Source organism: Heptranchias perlo, chromosome 5, assembly GCF_035084215.1.
Source record: "Heptranchias perlo isolate sHepPer1 chromosome 5, sHepPer1.hap1, whole genome shotgun sequence".
NCBI lineage: Eukaryota > Metazoa > Chordata > Chondrichthyes > Hexanchiformes > Hexanchidae > Heptranchias > Heptranchias perlo.
The window spans coordinates 73,937,591-73,954,115 of NC_090329.1; the positions used below are offsets into that span (position 1 = coordinate 73,937,591).

Below are 16,525 nucleotides of genomic sequence, written 5' to 3' on the forward strand. Positions count from 1 at the left end.
AGGTAAAACCCACTGCCCGCGCATTCTAGTTATTGTCGTCACAGGGAAGCTCACGCAAGTGGACGTCCTGGCAAACAACCCATCCATCACCTGCCTCATACATTTATGTACAGACGACTGAGAGACCCTGGAGATGTCATCGGTGGCGCACTGGAAGGAACCAGAGGCAAAGAAATTGAGGGCAGTGGTGACTTCTACTGTGACAGGCAATGCGTGGCCACCAGGTCCAGCAGGAAGCAACTCTTCTTCAAGGAGGCTGCAGATGTCTGCGACCATCAGCCGACTCAAACTGAGCCTGTGTAGGCATTGCTGTTTAGAGAGGTCCAGGAAGCTCACCCTCGGCCTGTAAATCCTCTCATGTGGGTAGTGATTCCCGTGACCTCGGCCCCTCTGCTGCTGCCCTCTCTGCTGTAATCCAGATATTTGTTGTGAACCTCGTTCTTGTGCACCTGCAGATCCCAACACAGCAGGAAGTGGCTGCCATGGATGGTCATTTCCCTTCTCCTCAGATGTCCTCTCGAATACATCCATTGCTCCCCCCATCCTGATCTTGTCAGTTTGAAAGGCTCTAAAGTTTTGCAAAGGCTGTCTTAGCACAAGAACTCTCTGTCAAAAGTTTGCCAGAGGGAACTAAGACACCAGCTGCAATAACTGAGCTTTTATTCAGATGGCGCAATTAAAAGTTTAAATATCCCCATGAACTGCGGCTCAATCTCGCCTTCCTTTCACTGGTGAGATTGAGAAGCATCAGGAAACCCATGCTGGAGATGTTAAATTTGAATCTGGGTGACATTCAATTTAAAAACAGCTACCTGACATTTACTAACTACGTTAATTGCCCCGCTAACGACCTGCCCACCGGCACTAATTGGGGACGCGACCTTGGCTAGTATGTTGTGTGCAAGCATCCAAACGCACCCATGTTAAACCTGGAAGTGGGCACGTTGGAGCCGGGTTGTGGTCGCGACCAAAATAACAATGATTTTCACCTCCCACCCGCCCCCCAACCCACCCATTCTTGGGGATTAAAATTCCCCCCTTAGTGCCTGACTAAATTGTTTTTTTTACCTACTCTAGTGTTTCTTCAGAGTGCTCCCCCAGTGGCTGCAACATAAGATGAGGAAGGCTGCTTTGGTTCATGAGATGCTCGTGGTCAGTGACCTCTAGGAGCTCGGACCTGAGAGGGCTTTGCTGTAGACTCCAACTCAACATCTGCCAGGGTAATCTGCTCCAGCTGATTTTCTGGCACCAGGGTGGGCATTGGTTCAGGGTGCTCACAAAGATACAGATGTGTTGCCATCCAGAGACTTGAGTACAAAATCTAGGCTGACATTCCAATACAGTACTGAGGAAGTGCTGCACTATCAGAGGTGCCGTCTTTCAGATGAGACTTTAAACCAAGGCTCTCTCTGCCCTCTCAGGTGGACGTAAAAGTTCCCGTGGCACTATTTTGAAGAACAAAAGCGGAGTTCTCCCCGGTGTCCTGGCCAATATTTATCCCTCAACCAACATCACTAAAACAGATTATTTAATCATTATCACATTGCTGTTTGTGGGACCATGCTGTGTGCAAATTGGCTGCCGTGTTTCTTATATTACAACTGTGACTACACTTCAAAAAGTAATTCATTGGTTGTAAAGTGCTTTAGGATGTCCTGAGATCATGAAAGGCACTATATAAATGCAAGACTTTCTTTTAGTAGAAATGGCGTCATATTCCATTCCCATTCCACAACTGCCTCTGCGGCTCAACACAACTATTGATATGCAGGACAGCAGCATGTGGAAGATCACTGATTCAAGTGAGTTCCTATCCATTTGACCTCCTATCCTGTCCAAGGTGAAGGTGATGGTTGAGCCTAGATACCTACCTGCAACTTAACAATGTTGCTTCTCTGCTTTGACCATACAAAGAATACTGCTCCTCCTTAACTGCAGCAGTGGCCAAGTTTCCATCTCCTAATTGGCAAGCTGCCTATAGGAAGCACGTTTCATACCAGCAACTCGCCTATTGCATGCAAATGAGGGACAATCCGGAAACTAGGACGTGTCTCCAGCCAGGTTCCCTGGACAGCCATTGTTCTTGCCCTGCCCACCTCCCAGTGGTTTCAAGCTGCGGGATCAAAATTACCTCAAAGTCATCTATCAGTCATCTATTATCCTAAATGTATTTGTTTTAAAGCTACAGTTAAAGAAAAGGGAAACCAAAATGGATTGTTATATGTGTACATGTATGTGTACATCCAATTAAATTAGATTTTGGTTTCCAATAAACTTGACGCTAGTAGTATTAAACAATTCTCGTTACTGTGTTTTCATTGCTAATAAACAAGTAAAGTATATAGAATTTTTAAAATTCTATCTTTTCACATCTTTTAATAGGTCCTTCGGCTTTTGAAAACATGCAGTGACATGCTTAAAGACACAATGTTGATAAAAGGGTTTTAACATCTTCAGTATTCTTTGATTCCTACAGTAATTAGTTGCAGATCCATGGTTTACACTATGGATAAGAAATAGTTAGTTTTGAATCGAACTTTGGATCTTTATATGGCAGGTTCAGTGGAACTTAGTTTAATAAAAACTGCATCCTGTCAAACATGGAATAGGTTAGAATGCAGATTCTAACCTATTAGCACTAGATCAAAGACAGCAGATTTGAGTTCAAAATCCACATGTGGTCAAAAAATTTTTTTCAAACATATGCTTTGTGATGGTTTATGTAAAGGTTCAGATGACGAGTGTGGATGCAGAAAAGTGATACTCAATTAAGTGGATTGATTGATTCCTGTGTTCCAAAACCACATACAAGATTTTTAAGAACCGTAACAATTATTGTGGAACAGTTATTTGCAATCAACAGCAATGAACTAAAATATAATCAAATATATGACTTTCTATTAATATTGATACATTATATATTTCATCAAAATGACACTTATTGGTTGTTGGTTTGAAGTATAATAGCCTGTTGCAATATAGCTCACAGGCTTGTCAAACACAAACTGAAAGGATATCTGATTTGCAAAACTTGAAGAATTGCATTTTATGGTCATCATAAAACATTTCCATACAACATTCGCTTCTGTTTTTCTCCCGTTGGTCACTAAATGCTATCTATTTTATGCTGTGCTTATACTGTAGATACTGGTCTGAGACGAGTAGCTACAGAATCAGTTCCAGCCTGACAGAACTTGATTTATGCTGCCTAACTCAAAATCAAATTCTCAGGGTCTGGAGAGAGTTCTGCACTTGTTTACTTGCATGTATGTGCAGAGCTCCACTCCTGGCTGCTAAATTTTAAATGTTTTGGAAGCAAGAGCAGGATCATTGACATTCTCAAAACAATGCTTTGTAAGTTTATAAAGTAATCAGGAGATCCAAGCCATCTCACTTTTTAAAATCAGGTTTGACTTTCTACTGGAATTATAATTAGGTGATGTCAAACTTAAGCAGTGCAAAACTGCCTTCTTCACGTGATCTCACATTGTTTCTCTCCAGAGTCCGGGCAGGACTTGAGTCCAGAGTTATGCCCATTTTATGTCTCTGCAAAGTAGAAATTGCTTTGTAGCAACGTAAAAGTGGCAGTATAACTGCACTCTTAAATATGCACCTTCCTTTGTTGTAGTATTAGTCTACTAATATAAATAACGACTTTTAATTTAATTTTTTCAGCACTGTTATAAAATGCATGGCAGCATTCCAACATTTTTGTTAAAACTTAATATTGAATGACCTCTAAATTTCTAAAAGACTAAGAAGAACTTTTGTTTAAAATGTACTTTCATAGTGTTGAAATTTTGTCTAGCAGGGTGTCAAAAACAAAGAAAGCTGGACTATTAATTAAAAGGACACATTTGCCATTCAGACCCATAGTTTCCTCTTAAGAAAATTTGGGTGTAAATAGCAATCTATTTTTCTTTGTCTGTGGTGATGAATTCTTTAAATGCACTCAGCTAAAAGCAGCCAATTAGGATACATTATGCTGTCATTATGCTGATTTCATTTTTTGAGCAGCTAAACAAATTGTTTAACTAGTACAGAAGCAAAAGAAGAGTTATAGATAAGCAGGAAGGGTCAACAAAATGTAAGGGAATATAATATTGCCGGTAGGAAATTCTCATACATTCTGGTTGACTACTGAACACATGTATGTTCTCTTTCATGTAAATGTGTACAACCTTCATCCAAATTCCACTATGTACCCGCAACACAGTTGCCTATAACAGTCGTCAACAGAACCCTTGATGACAACCCTCAGCCAATCACCAATTAATGAAGTTATGCCTGGGTTGACAGTTATTTCATTTTTATGAGCGAGTCATTCATGGATCTCTTTCATTCCTATGTTTCCGAAACTAATACTTTTCAATAAATATTGTCAGCTCATCAACAAGTCAATCATTCTAAATATGGAGAGGTTGGTCGTACATGGGGGATGAGTATTATGTTTCTGAAACATATAAAAGGAAAGAAACTACTGGAAGTAGTGTACTTTTTCCCACTTAACATCTGGTCTTAGTTTACTGAAAGGAATATTATACCCTTGAAGCATGTAACACTACTTGGCAACTTGTAACACCTTTCAGCGTCATTGTGTTGTAAGCGCCATGTTAAGAAAATACACTGCAACTGCACCAATATGTAAACCAATGCACAATCTTTCCTTAAAGAATTTACAAAAGAAAACCATGCTTACATCTTAACTGTTAGTTGTTAAATGTTTGAATGTTTTCCTGTTTGGATTTGTGATTATTCTTTTCAGGAAATAAAATTATTAATCTAAATCAGCACAACTTGGACAAAATTTTACATTAACCAGGGAATAAGAGGCACTACCAAGCACTAACAAGATTATTTTTCTTATTTTGTCATTTTTCTGTTATTTGACTTTCACCTTTTAACACTTTGGGAGATTCCTGTGAATATTGCTAGCAGAACACTTCATGAATGATTCCTAACATGTACAAAAATGTAATTTGCCTCAATGCCATGAGGAAAATATGAGTCCCAGGTGTTTATAATATGTTTTACTGGCTGAAAACCATAATTTATCTTTAGAAGAGGCAAAAAAATATTATAAAAGAAAACCAGACCAAATGAGGAGATGTGAACAGGTTTTGAACCTCTCAATATCAAGATGTGAATCTCACACAAAAAAAACTGAGGGTTTGAACATCCTTAAAGTTGAAGTCATAAAACAAGATTGACAAAGAACCATTTAGGAAAATGTCACTTTATTGTTTTAAGTTATCAGGTTTTAATGATCAGGAGATTGCTCACATGCATGGTAACAACATTTGTATAGACTCAGTACAGGTGGGCTGCTTGTCAGTGATTTAACATGGAATGTTAAATGAGAAATTAGAAAACACCTTAAAATAATAGTTCAGGTAAGAGGGAACATCACTGTTTCATGTCCTTTTATTTATGGATAAATATCAGCTCCCCCTCCACCCCACCCCCACACAAAATGTTTACAAGTAGCACAGTGACTCTTTATAGATTGTTCTGTAGAGATGTGCCTGACAGCAAAAACAGGTATCAGGCAACAACTTCACCCTATGGCATTCTGAGCACAAATTAATGAGGTTTCCCAGTTATTTATGGAATGGTCACAAAATTTGGGGATTTTCTAATAATTACCTTTGAAGATAAATGCAACTGAAAATGGATCCATCTGTGGATAAGTTTTTTTTAAGTAATTTGGATAAGTTATTGAAAGGAGACATGTATCTCCTGCTGCAAAATAAATTAGTTGCATGCACACTACTTGACAACTTGTAACACCTTTCAGCGTCATTGTGCATTCTAAGCAAATATAAAATTTCAGTGCAAACGCCATTATAGCTAAAGTAATAAACAAAACTTGAATGCATGAGGACCAAGTCAAACCTTAGAGCTGTAGTTTTAGAACTGCTTATGTGACATTATGAATAAGCTATTTAAACGATCCAAATAATAGGGTTTGGTGAACGTGGATATTTGTGGTGCTATATTGGCGAATACCTTTATTATTTGTTGACTAAATATTAGTCCAGCACTAAGCACATTGACTATAGGTTTCTCATACTACTAATAACTTCACCTCAAAAGTACTAAAACAGTACTACAACCTCTATCACAGCAATGATTAAATATTTTAAAATTCTCATTCACACCAAGGATAAAGTTACTATTACTTAGCACAAAATAGCAATCATTCTTACCTTTCTCAAATAAACCACAGTATCCTCCCTGGATACAAATTGATTCATATTACATGATTAAGACAATGGAACTAGACATGCCATATTTGCACAGATATTTTAAGATATAAACACCAGATAGGCTCTACTGTCTCACAAATTCCCCAAAACATACAAATCCTTGGGGATACATCACCATGCAACATTTTTTTCCAGAATCTTTTACTTTTACTGTTCATTAGTTCTACATTAAATAAAGGATGTTTGAACAAAATAATTGATGATTTTGTTAAACGACTATAAAACTGCTGCGGTATTCATTTGATCTAATTGCACAAAGATCTTGTGTTTTATTCAATCCCCTAAGAATTAATCATGACATTAATTGTGCTAACTATATGAAGTTCCTCTTTATTCAGCTGAGCACGGTTTTTTTTTATAATCAAGTCAAAAAACATGGGCAAAGTATTGGTAAAGTGTTCAATCAAATTTGTGATTTGATACAAAGTTAGATAAAATATCAAACATTCACTTAGTCAAGAAATATATGAAAGTACATCTAAAATTATTTTACTGGATAAATAATTCCAGATGCAGATTGAAGAGTCTGATACACATGAATTGGAACAAATCTCCAAGGTTTCTAATTGTTCTTAAACTCTGCAAATTATTTTGAAGTATGTCCAGAATTTAAATATTTTATTGTGTTAAACCGTTGCTGCAAAAGAGGAATGGAGGAAAACTTCAAAGTGCAGGATGGTATCTTGGAATGTTATTACTGGGCATAGATATTACATAAAAGGTCAAATTTTAAAGGGACTTAGAAGGAATGCTTTGGCAAAACGCAAGAATGTGACAGAGAATGTATAAGGTTGGCAAAACTTCTTCATTGTAAGGATTTATGGCATTTTTCAGCTGGGCTTTTCTTAAATGATTTTACTGGAGTGCACATCCTCAAAAATAAGGTATTTTTTGTGCCTTAGCGTGGTTCCATTTAAAAAGTGATGCCACTGAATTGTTAGTTGATATTGAGCATACCTCATAACTACTTAGTACCAACATCTGGGGTGCACTCCCAGAAACATAATGTATCTATTCATAACTGTAGAAATGAGGCAGTGTCTTGAATGAATAGACCAGGCTAGACCTCAAGGTCATCAGGTCGCGGCCTGCTACTCCCTCTGCTGCTGGATCTACTGGGTGGTCTCTGCTCTGTGAGACCAATAGGCTGCAACTCATTTACTGATGGTAGCTTTTGTATGGTTGGACGTTCACCATGAAAATCAAATGCCTGCGCGTGGCAGTTGGAAATGGTGCTACCAGCCTGGCCCATCCTGTTTTGTTCTGTGCTGTAATTTGCCCAGTTCTGTTCATTAGCTTGCTTATTGTAGCTTCTGGAAGAGGACATATTCCTGTCCCCGGTAGCAAGCTTGTATCCAGGAGGGGACATGGGAGCTGTCGGTGGGGAGCAGCCATTATAATAGGCATACTTTGAAGAGGAGCAGTCTTTGAGAGGATTCAAGTTAATTTTTTGAGAGCCATGAAATAAATGACTATTTTGTTTAACACGATCTGCTAAATTTTTGAAGATAATGTAGAACAGCTCTGTCAAGTTCAGCATAGCTGACGCAACGGACACCACCAACATGAATATGATAAAGACGGTTTTCTCTGTGGGTCGCGAGAGGAAGCAGTCTACTTTGTGTGGGCATGGATACCTCTCACATGTGTAAATAGCATCCAGCATGAATTTGAAACCATAAATGCTCCATTGAATTAACATAAAGGTCACTTCAAAAATGATTTTAAAGATTATACTGACTGCATAAGTATGCAAGAGAGATCCTTTAATTTTAATTCTGCCTTGCTCCTCCAGACCATACTTGATTTTCTTTAGTTCTAATTGTTTCAAGGGAAGGCCCACATCTTCACCTTCTTCTTGGAGCATCTTTAAATGTTTTTCTTTCTTAGATATTCTTTTCTCTTTATGAGAGATAAGAAAGACATGGGCTAGGTAGATCAGAGTGGGTGTTGAGACAAAAATAATCTGAAGGACCCAGAGTCGAATGTGGGAGATGGGGAAGGATTTGTCATAGCAGACATTATCACAACCTGGTTGCATAGTGTTGCATTTGAATGCAGATTGTTCATCACTCCAGGCAGATTCTACTGCAGTCCCCAGCACTAGGAGACGAAAGATGAAGAGCACGGAGAGCCATAGTTTACCTCCCGGAGTCAAGTGAGACTGTGCTTTATCCAGTAGTTTTCCTAGAGCACTCCAGTCACCCATCCTGCTTTAACTTTAGCTGTAAAAATAAGACAACAATTGTGTAAGAAGAATTTAAAGTTGCTTAAGTTTTCACATGGATTTTTTGTGAATTTTAAAAGAAAACTTACTTTACCTTTATGTACTTTCTTTAATAATGCTCTTAGCTGAGAGTTATGTGTGTTACCAGTTCTTGACTACAACAGTGCTGTGTCTCCAAACCCCATTTATCATCTAGGATAGTCTATGTACAAAGCTGTTTTAATGCACTACAGTATAAAAATTATGGTTAAGTCTAATTAGGTGAGATCAAATAAATCAATATTTTAAGACAATAGTTTTAGTGCATGGTCTTTTATGACCAAATACCTTGCCCACTAGAATAATTTATAAATCACATCACACTGTAAATAGTTGGGAGACTCTTCAACATGTCAAATCAATTAACAATGAAATAAAAGGTAATAGGATAATGTTCCTAATGTTTTGATAAGTAATATGTAATGGCGTTAATGTCTAGACAACTGACAATGATTTAAAATGGTGCAGTACTCCAACAAGTTTTCCTGTTTGGGCCATTTCATATTCAGGAAGAATAAGAGCCAGGTGATGTAGTGATGAATTTTGGTATATATTGCTTTATGAAAGGGTTTGCAAAACGATTGCATAAAGGTGGCCCTCTTTTAATTTTTACAACTACTTCATTATTATTTCAAAACTGTTAGAATCAAATCAAGTTTCCTCTGATAAATAACCAGTCTTAAGATCTTTATTGTTAAAACAGCTAACTTGCTTTTCTATAAAGTTCAATATGCACAAGTAGTTCAGTTGAAACTTGTAGCATGTTGTAGTCAGTGTGCCAGTGTGGAGGCAGCAGCCCTTCCTAGTTTGATATAAAAACATGTCAGAAATTAACCTGACATATCAATCATTAGAGCACTGGCATTCAACTGAAAAATGTACCTTTGTCTTAAAATCAGCTCCAATCAGAAACAAGCTTTCCAGCATTGGGTCCCACTTTAGAAGGCATAGGAAATAAGGTAAGCAAGGTGTATTTAAGTTTGTGAAAAGAAAGGTGAGAAGGAATAATTGGAATATTAATGAGATATTGGGAAAAGTTAAAAAATAAAACTGCCGGAAAGTGGTCAAGAAATAATGAGGACAAAAGGATGCCAGGGTGATAATAAATTGTTATTTTAAAATTTAATATTGTTCAACTGTTTATTTTTGTGGTGTAATTACAGCACATAATAAAGCTACTCTTGATATTTGTTTTAAGAAATAGCATGCAATTTCTGCGGATGTGTTGTTAGTCTAAGGGTTAAATAGAATTACTTGGGCATGAAGCAGAATAAAATAATGAACTACTTTCCTGATGTATCAGCTGGCTAGTCCAGGGAGTAGATGACCCAGGCAACCCAGGGAAGGTCTTAGGTTCGATCCCATCTGCACCAAGTTGGCTGATCTCCGCTGAGCTGGGGACCGTAAAGTCACCACATTTAGCCTCAGCACCTGGGGGAAGGGGAGGGGGGGGTGGAATGATTTTTTAAAAATCTGCCAGATTTTAATTAACTTCTAATTACCTCAGTGACATCAGCTGGAAGTGCATGTGTTTGATATATAGGGTGAGGACAAAATGGCTCAGCCTAAGATGCTTCCCCCCTTCCCATGGTCAAATAGCCTGCTGTCATTCACCATCTAAGCTCACATATAAAGAATGTCTACTAGGGTGATGTGCTGAAGGGCGATCGTGCAAGTGGAACTTCACCCCAGTAAAGGGTCAACACCTTCAGAGAAGAGCAGGGAAGGGGACAAAGTTGGCAGAAAAAGGAGGAAATAAAAATGTTTAAAATAACTATCTGAACAATAAGTTTATTATGATCTTCAAGTATGTCATTGGGAAGATGGAATAAGTAGGTATTTTGGAAATATAACATGTTCCCTTAATGTAGATAACAGAGACAATACGAATTTTGGGATAATCACAGGAATTTAAGAATAGGTACGAATCGTGTTTATCAGGTCTTGTCTGGGCATGGTGACCTGATTGTATTAACAGAGGCAAACCATAAGGAGCAAGTGACAAGATTAAGACCGTGCATCATTATAATTAAGCCTAAATGTTAATATTGTCATATTTTATTACTCCACCTGATGTTCTGGAATTTTCACATCAAATGGGTAATGCAGTTTATTTGATTGTAGTTTTTAATGTGCATTAGTAGAATTAATGTTATGGACATTCAAACCAATGCATAAATGTAGCCCTATCACAAGAATCCATTCTCAGATTTTGACTGCTCAATCTAATAGCCTGGTAACATATGCAACTATGATATTACTGAGGACAATTTTGAAAGTGAAATAGTTCACTATTACATAAAATCATTTAGATAACCCAGATTTATATTAGCAAAAGTGTCAGCCTTGGCTCAGTGGTAGTACTCTCACTACTGAGTCAGAGATCTTGGGTTCAAGACCCTTTCCGTATACTTGAGCACATAAACTAGGCTAACACCTCAGTACAATACTGAGAGTGCTGCACTATCAGAGGTGCTGTCTTTCAGATGAAACATTAAACCAAGACTCTATCTGCCCTCTCAGGTAGATAGAAAAATAATCCCATTTCAAGAACAGCAGGGGAGTTCTCCGAGTGTCCTTGTCAACATTTATTCCTCAGCCAACACTGTTAAAATAGTATCGGGGGTCAGTTTAAACATCGGCAGGGCAGAAAATTGGCGATACAAAGTCGTATGTATAATGGGAGTCTGATCTGCTACCACCAGTTTCCTGCTCTTGCTGAAATTCAAAATTATCCCCATTATCTGGTTATTTATTTTATTGCTGCTTGTAGGATCTTGTTGTGAGCAAATTGGCTGCCACATTTGCCTGCTTTACAAAGTGACTACACTTCAGAAGTACTCAATTGGCTGTAACGCACTTTGGATGTCTCAAGGGCGTGAAAGGTGCTATATTAATGGAAATTTCTTTCTTTCTCTCTTTACTTTCAATAAAGCATGGTTGGTAAATTGTCTTTTCTCCTATAAGCTTACTTTGTCTTCCCAGAAATCTCCATTCATCTGTCTCCAGCTTCTTGTGCAGCCATCACTCCCTCCCTTTGCCCCACCATTGGTGGTTGTGCCTTCAACCGCCTAAGTCCTACTTCTTGAATTGCCTCTGTAAACCCCTTCAACTGTCTCTCCTCCTTTATGACTCCATCCGAAAATGTTTCACCAAGTTTTTTGCCATCTTTCCTAATCTCTCCTCCTTTGGTTTGATGTGTATTTCTCCTCTTGCCTCTGAGAAGCACTTTGGGACATTTTTCTATGTTAAAGACATTATTTAACTACAAGTTGTTGTTCTCTAAATTTATCCTGATGGCGCTGTTGGCTTGTGCTGAGTTAGAAGTGCTGGACACCCTCTGGGCTCCCATTCAAATGGCCATTTTTCAATTGTTAATTTAAACAGCAAGTCTAGCAGGCTATTTTGTAGGGGAGACATCGCAGTCAAAGTAGACCTTGTCCTCACTAATGTTAAGTGATCCCTGTTAGAAAGTGTGGACAGCAGCAGTCAGTAGTGAGAGCTCTGGCTCATTTATTCTTCTTTCTGGCCAGTAATGTTAACACCAATTGTACTACCGTACCATCACCCCAGTTGAGATCAATGAACTCAACTCAAGACCAGGGTCCTTTCCAGCCCAAATGACTGTTCTACACAATGAGACATACATTTGCCAATTGAGCCATTGGGGAAGTCTTAAGATGGTAATTTTCTAATTAAAATGTAACATCGGGAAATTAAACAAAACTAATCATTTGACTTGTAGAAAGATCAGCAAAACAATAATGATAATGTACTTTGGTGCTTTTTCTACATGTTACAGATAGTTTCCTAACAGCATGTAATATGGCAGATAAAGTCCAATCTATTTGGACTTGAGGAACTATAATACCCATGGAAATTCCTAACCAGAATAGGTTCAATAGACAAATATAAGTTTAGTAGAAATGTATAATCACAAATCATTTGGTGTAAATGTAATGTTCAAATGCAGAAAAATGATGGTCAGGAAGGGCGGTTGCTGTGTGTTCTTTACTGAAAGAATTTCATGTTAAGTGTCATTCATGCACAGTAACTATGAGGTGGCAGACTGACTAAGACATTTGGCTGAATTCATGATGCAAAAATGAAGGAATCATTGCAGAAAGTCTGTGGCTATTATAAAGTTACTTGTCACGATAGCCAAAATGTCCATCATGTAATTGAATGTGTTTTCTTAATCAAAGACTTTGTGCAATGATGTTTTTGGTTGTAAGTTCAAATATGAATTGGGAATAAATGATTGTATTTTCATAAACTGACAGTTTATGAACTGTTGGAACCCAGGGCTACAGGGAAAGAGCAGGGGAATGGGACCAACTGGATTGCTCTTACATAGAGCCAGCACAGGCTCGATTGGCCGAATGGCATCCTTCTCTGCTGTAACGATGCTATGATTTTATGTTTTTGGTTGTAAGTTCAATTATGAATTGGTAATAAATGTTTGTATTTTCATAAACTGACAGTGGAAACTTCTGGGCATCCTTTAACAGCAACATTGAAGGAAAAGGTGTGTGAAACTTAACACCCCTCCCTTTATTTGACAAACCAGGAATCTCTTCATATCATCAATGGCGCTTTAAAATAGGATGACAGTAAATCAGAGCTTTGGTTGGGGGGGGGGGTCAACTGACAGGACAAGTTGTGTTCTGTTGTATGGAGGTATAACATTCCTATGTACATAAAGGGCAATTGGGAGAGAATTATAAGGACTGCTATATAAATTATATAGAGTCATCAAAACTCTCTGGATTGCATTACAGCCTTTTATTTTGATTTTTACATACTTCGGGGATTTTTAGTTGAAATTTGTAATTCAGTGCTTTCTCTTGACCTCAGTCTTGACCTAATCTTGCTGCTGGTTTCTTCAATAATTATCGTTTTATGTCCTCTCGAACAAGCGACCATACTGTATCTGCCCTGAAAGATATTTTCAGTATGCCCCTGTGAAAAATATAATTCTAAAAGTCCTTCTTGGTTTTTTTGATATTCAATTACTATTGATGTGAAAAGATGCAAGTGTACAATGGCATAGGGCAGTGCCGTTATTAAAACCGAATGATCATGAGGCGGTGCCCGATACCCGATACTAATCGTTTAATTTATAAAATAAGTTACCAACATATATTGTATTTTTTTAAAGGATAACACCTTTTGAGTTCATACAAAAATAAGTTCAGCGACTTTGGTGTATTTTTCAAAAACAAAATGTGGAGTTTTACAATCTGCACCTAATCCCCAGTGAAGTGCCCATACCTCCCTCCTCCACACCTGCTTTAGTCTGTACTGGATTCTGAAGTTAAATCCGCGCTGGCCGGTTACTAAAATCAACCCATCCATGGCCTGTCTGTCACTACTGTTCATAATGTGCTTTGTATTCCTGTTGTGCCTTTGCAGGTAATATGTAGGTAACAAAATAAGTATATAATTATTTGGGTAATTTGAATACTGGTTATTTTTTATGAACATACTAAAATAACCAGGGCTTCATCAATATTCAGAGGTCAATTCTTTGAAAATGTATTTTTCTTCTTTGAATTTATCGCTTCACTGAAATGACGATACATTGAACTAATACACCTGCTGACCGCCCCTCCGCTGGGACCCGGAGAAGTTTCATTTCACTTCAGTTGCAAGTGACAAATTCGGCTTCGACTCACCGAGGTTTTCTTTTTTTGAGGTGGGGTGAGGTTAAGGGGTTGGTAGCATAGATAAGGCTGCCAGCTAATATTTTAGAGCTAAAATAAAGCGACTGGTTAGCTTTACAAGGTCAGGAATGGTAGTTTAAGATGAGAAAGCTGCGTTTTCAAAGTTTACAAACTGAATATCGCTCAGAGAGTTAAGCGAATTCATACTGATTTTACAAAACATTTCAGTTCATGTAACGATGCTGCAACATGGAGCTAACTGCTTAAAGATGACAGGAACTAGCACACTAAGTTTAGTTTTCAAACAGACACGTTAGTTGGGAAGAGTGAATACTGAAGTGTAAGTTTTGTATATTCAAGAGTGTGGGAAGACCAACAGTCTAAATTGAGATGCGTTACTCTCTCGATATGGGAAGATCCCCCTTGTACAGACGGAGTGCAATCTGTTGTACATTTCACTTCGACATCCCTTTACTGTCCCATGTGCAGAGCTGTGTTCAAACTATTAATCTCTATTAAAGAGAACGGTATCACTTTAAAATGCAAGCTACGTGGACTGGAAAGAGTTGCTTTCAATAGTTCTACACTTCGCCGTTCAAATCCACAGCGGTGGAGCTAAACTCTAGCAAATTGCTTTTTTCAAAAGAAAAGTTTTACAACTTACCACAGGGCCAGCAAAGTCTCGGGAGAAATGTGGAAGATGATTCAAATTGGTCAGTTCGGAAGGAGCAAAAAGTAATCAGCCGAGTCCTTGAAAGTTGCTCCACTTCTAGGTGAAGGGGGAACCTTTCTCGAGCCTCTTCAATCACTGCTGCTCGATTTAAAGCTATTTTAGCTCAAAAAAAGTTTTAGTCATCTGACTTTGACGTCACGGGTTCCGATGAAACTTTCAAGGATTCAAGGGCCGTTTGTCACTTACCTCACGGCTCATCCCGGAATTGGCCCCTGACAGACTTCGCCTGTACGGTTCGTCTAACTCAGATGTAGCCAAAGAACCTTTATATATGGCAGTCGTTACCAGTATATCCCACAGTGTGATCATGGAAGCTGTTAAGCATGTTTTTAAAACGTTATTGCTGTGATTCCTTAGGTGTACAATGTAAAAAAAAAGTGTATTAACTATTAAAGTACACGTGATTTATTTATTCCTATTTCTCATCAAGTGATTTAGAAAACTGCAAAACCACCTACTATAATAACACGGATGGATATGTTTAATAATGTTTACTAATACAATGTTTTCCAGCATTTTCTGTTTTTTTATTTCAGATTTCCAGCATCCGCAGTATTTTGCTTTTATTTTAATACAACAATTGCAATTTTAATCCACGGTGATAATTAAAGTGAGTCCCCCAGCAAAACACCGCACTGTAGGGGATACAAACTTTTAAGCATTATTCACTAGCATTCCCAATAAAAGGATTATGCCATTTAGAATCATTATTTAGATTGAATGGATAGCCGACACAGTACCGGGACAATCCAATCGTACTTTAAAATAGAAAACTTTAGGATATAGTTCAATATATAAACTGAATCCCTCGCGGATTTATCTTTAAGTCGATAATTTGCTGACAGAAATATAAATGTGGTTAACGTTAAACGGGATATTGGTGTGATCCGGGCCAGAACCCACTATAGTGTGTACAGGAGCGGACAGAGTCTACAAAGATAAATAGTTTAAGGAAAGACAAAACAAAGTCACCCATTTGATTTCACCAACGTAAGTTAGACTTTATCATCAAAAAAAATTTTCGACTCAGTTGTGTTCCTATTAAAATACAGACTTATCAAGAGTTTTTTTTTACAAAAGAAAAAATGTTTCAATTACACTCTGGAACATCACAAGTTGACTTTAATGCACTCTTACATATTTTGGTTTAAAATCTCCACGACAATAAGGGGACCTATAAATGCCAACTAACGATTGTAAAGTGTAACTAGGTGTGTGTAGCGCTTCTTATTCCAGATAAACTGGAGATAGCAAAAGAATAACAGACAAGTTATAATTCCAAGAATTCTTCAAGATGCACCCTCCCAAAATATTGTAAAGAATTACTTAAAGCTCTCGACGTCAATTATAGCATTCAATTGCGTCTTAGGATTGTTAAAAGGTTCTTGTTAAGACGATCAATAAGATTTCTAACTGATAAGTGAAGGAATTGCTCTGGTCGCTCGTTGTAACTACCATGGTAAATGCATTCTGAAAGAATATGCTTGCAAAGTCGCCATAACGACCAGAACGATTCACCTCCTTGTGCGCTGTGTGGGGCTGATTCCACCAAACACATGGAGACAAATAAATATTTCTTAAACCCGGATGA

General features: G+C 37.9%; 1 protein-coding gene across 1 annotated transcript; it reads right to left on the minus strand.

The window, feature by feature from the left end:
• Window positions 1-5,220: 5,220 nt before the first annotated feature.
• Window positions 5,221-15,033, minus strand: gja1b (gap junction protein alpha 1b). The gene is made up of 2 exons (XM_067984657.1): window positions 14,866-15,033; window positions 5,221-8,494 (listed from the first exon to the last, which is right to left on the minus strand). Exon 2 carries the CDS (start codon window positions 8,476-8,478, stop codon window positions 7,330-7,332), a length of 1,149 nt encoding a protein of 382 aa, XP_067840758.1. The 5' UTR covers window positions 8,479-8,494; window positions 14,866-15,033; the 3' UTR covers window positions 5,221-7,329.
• Window positions 15,034-16,525: the final 1,492 nt, after the last annotated feature.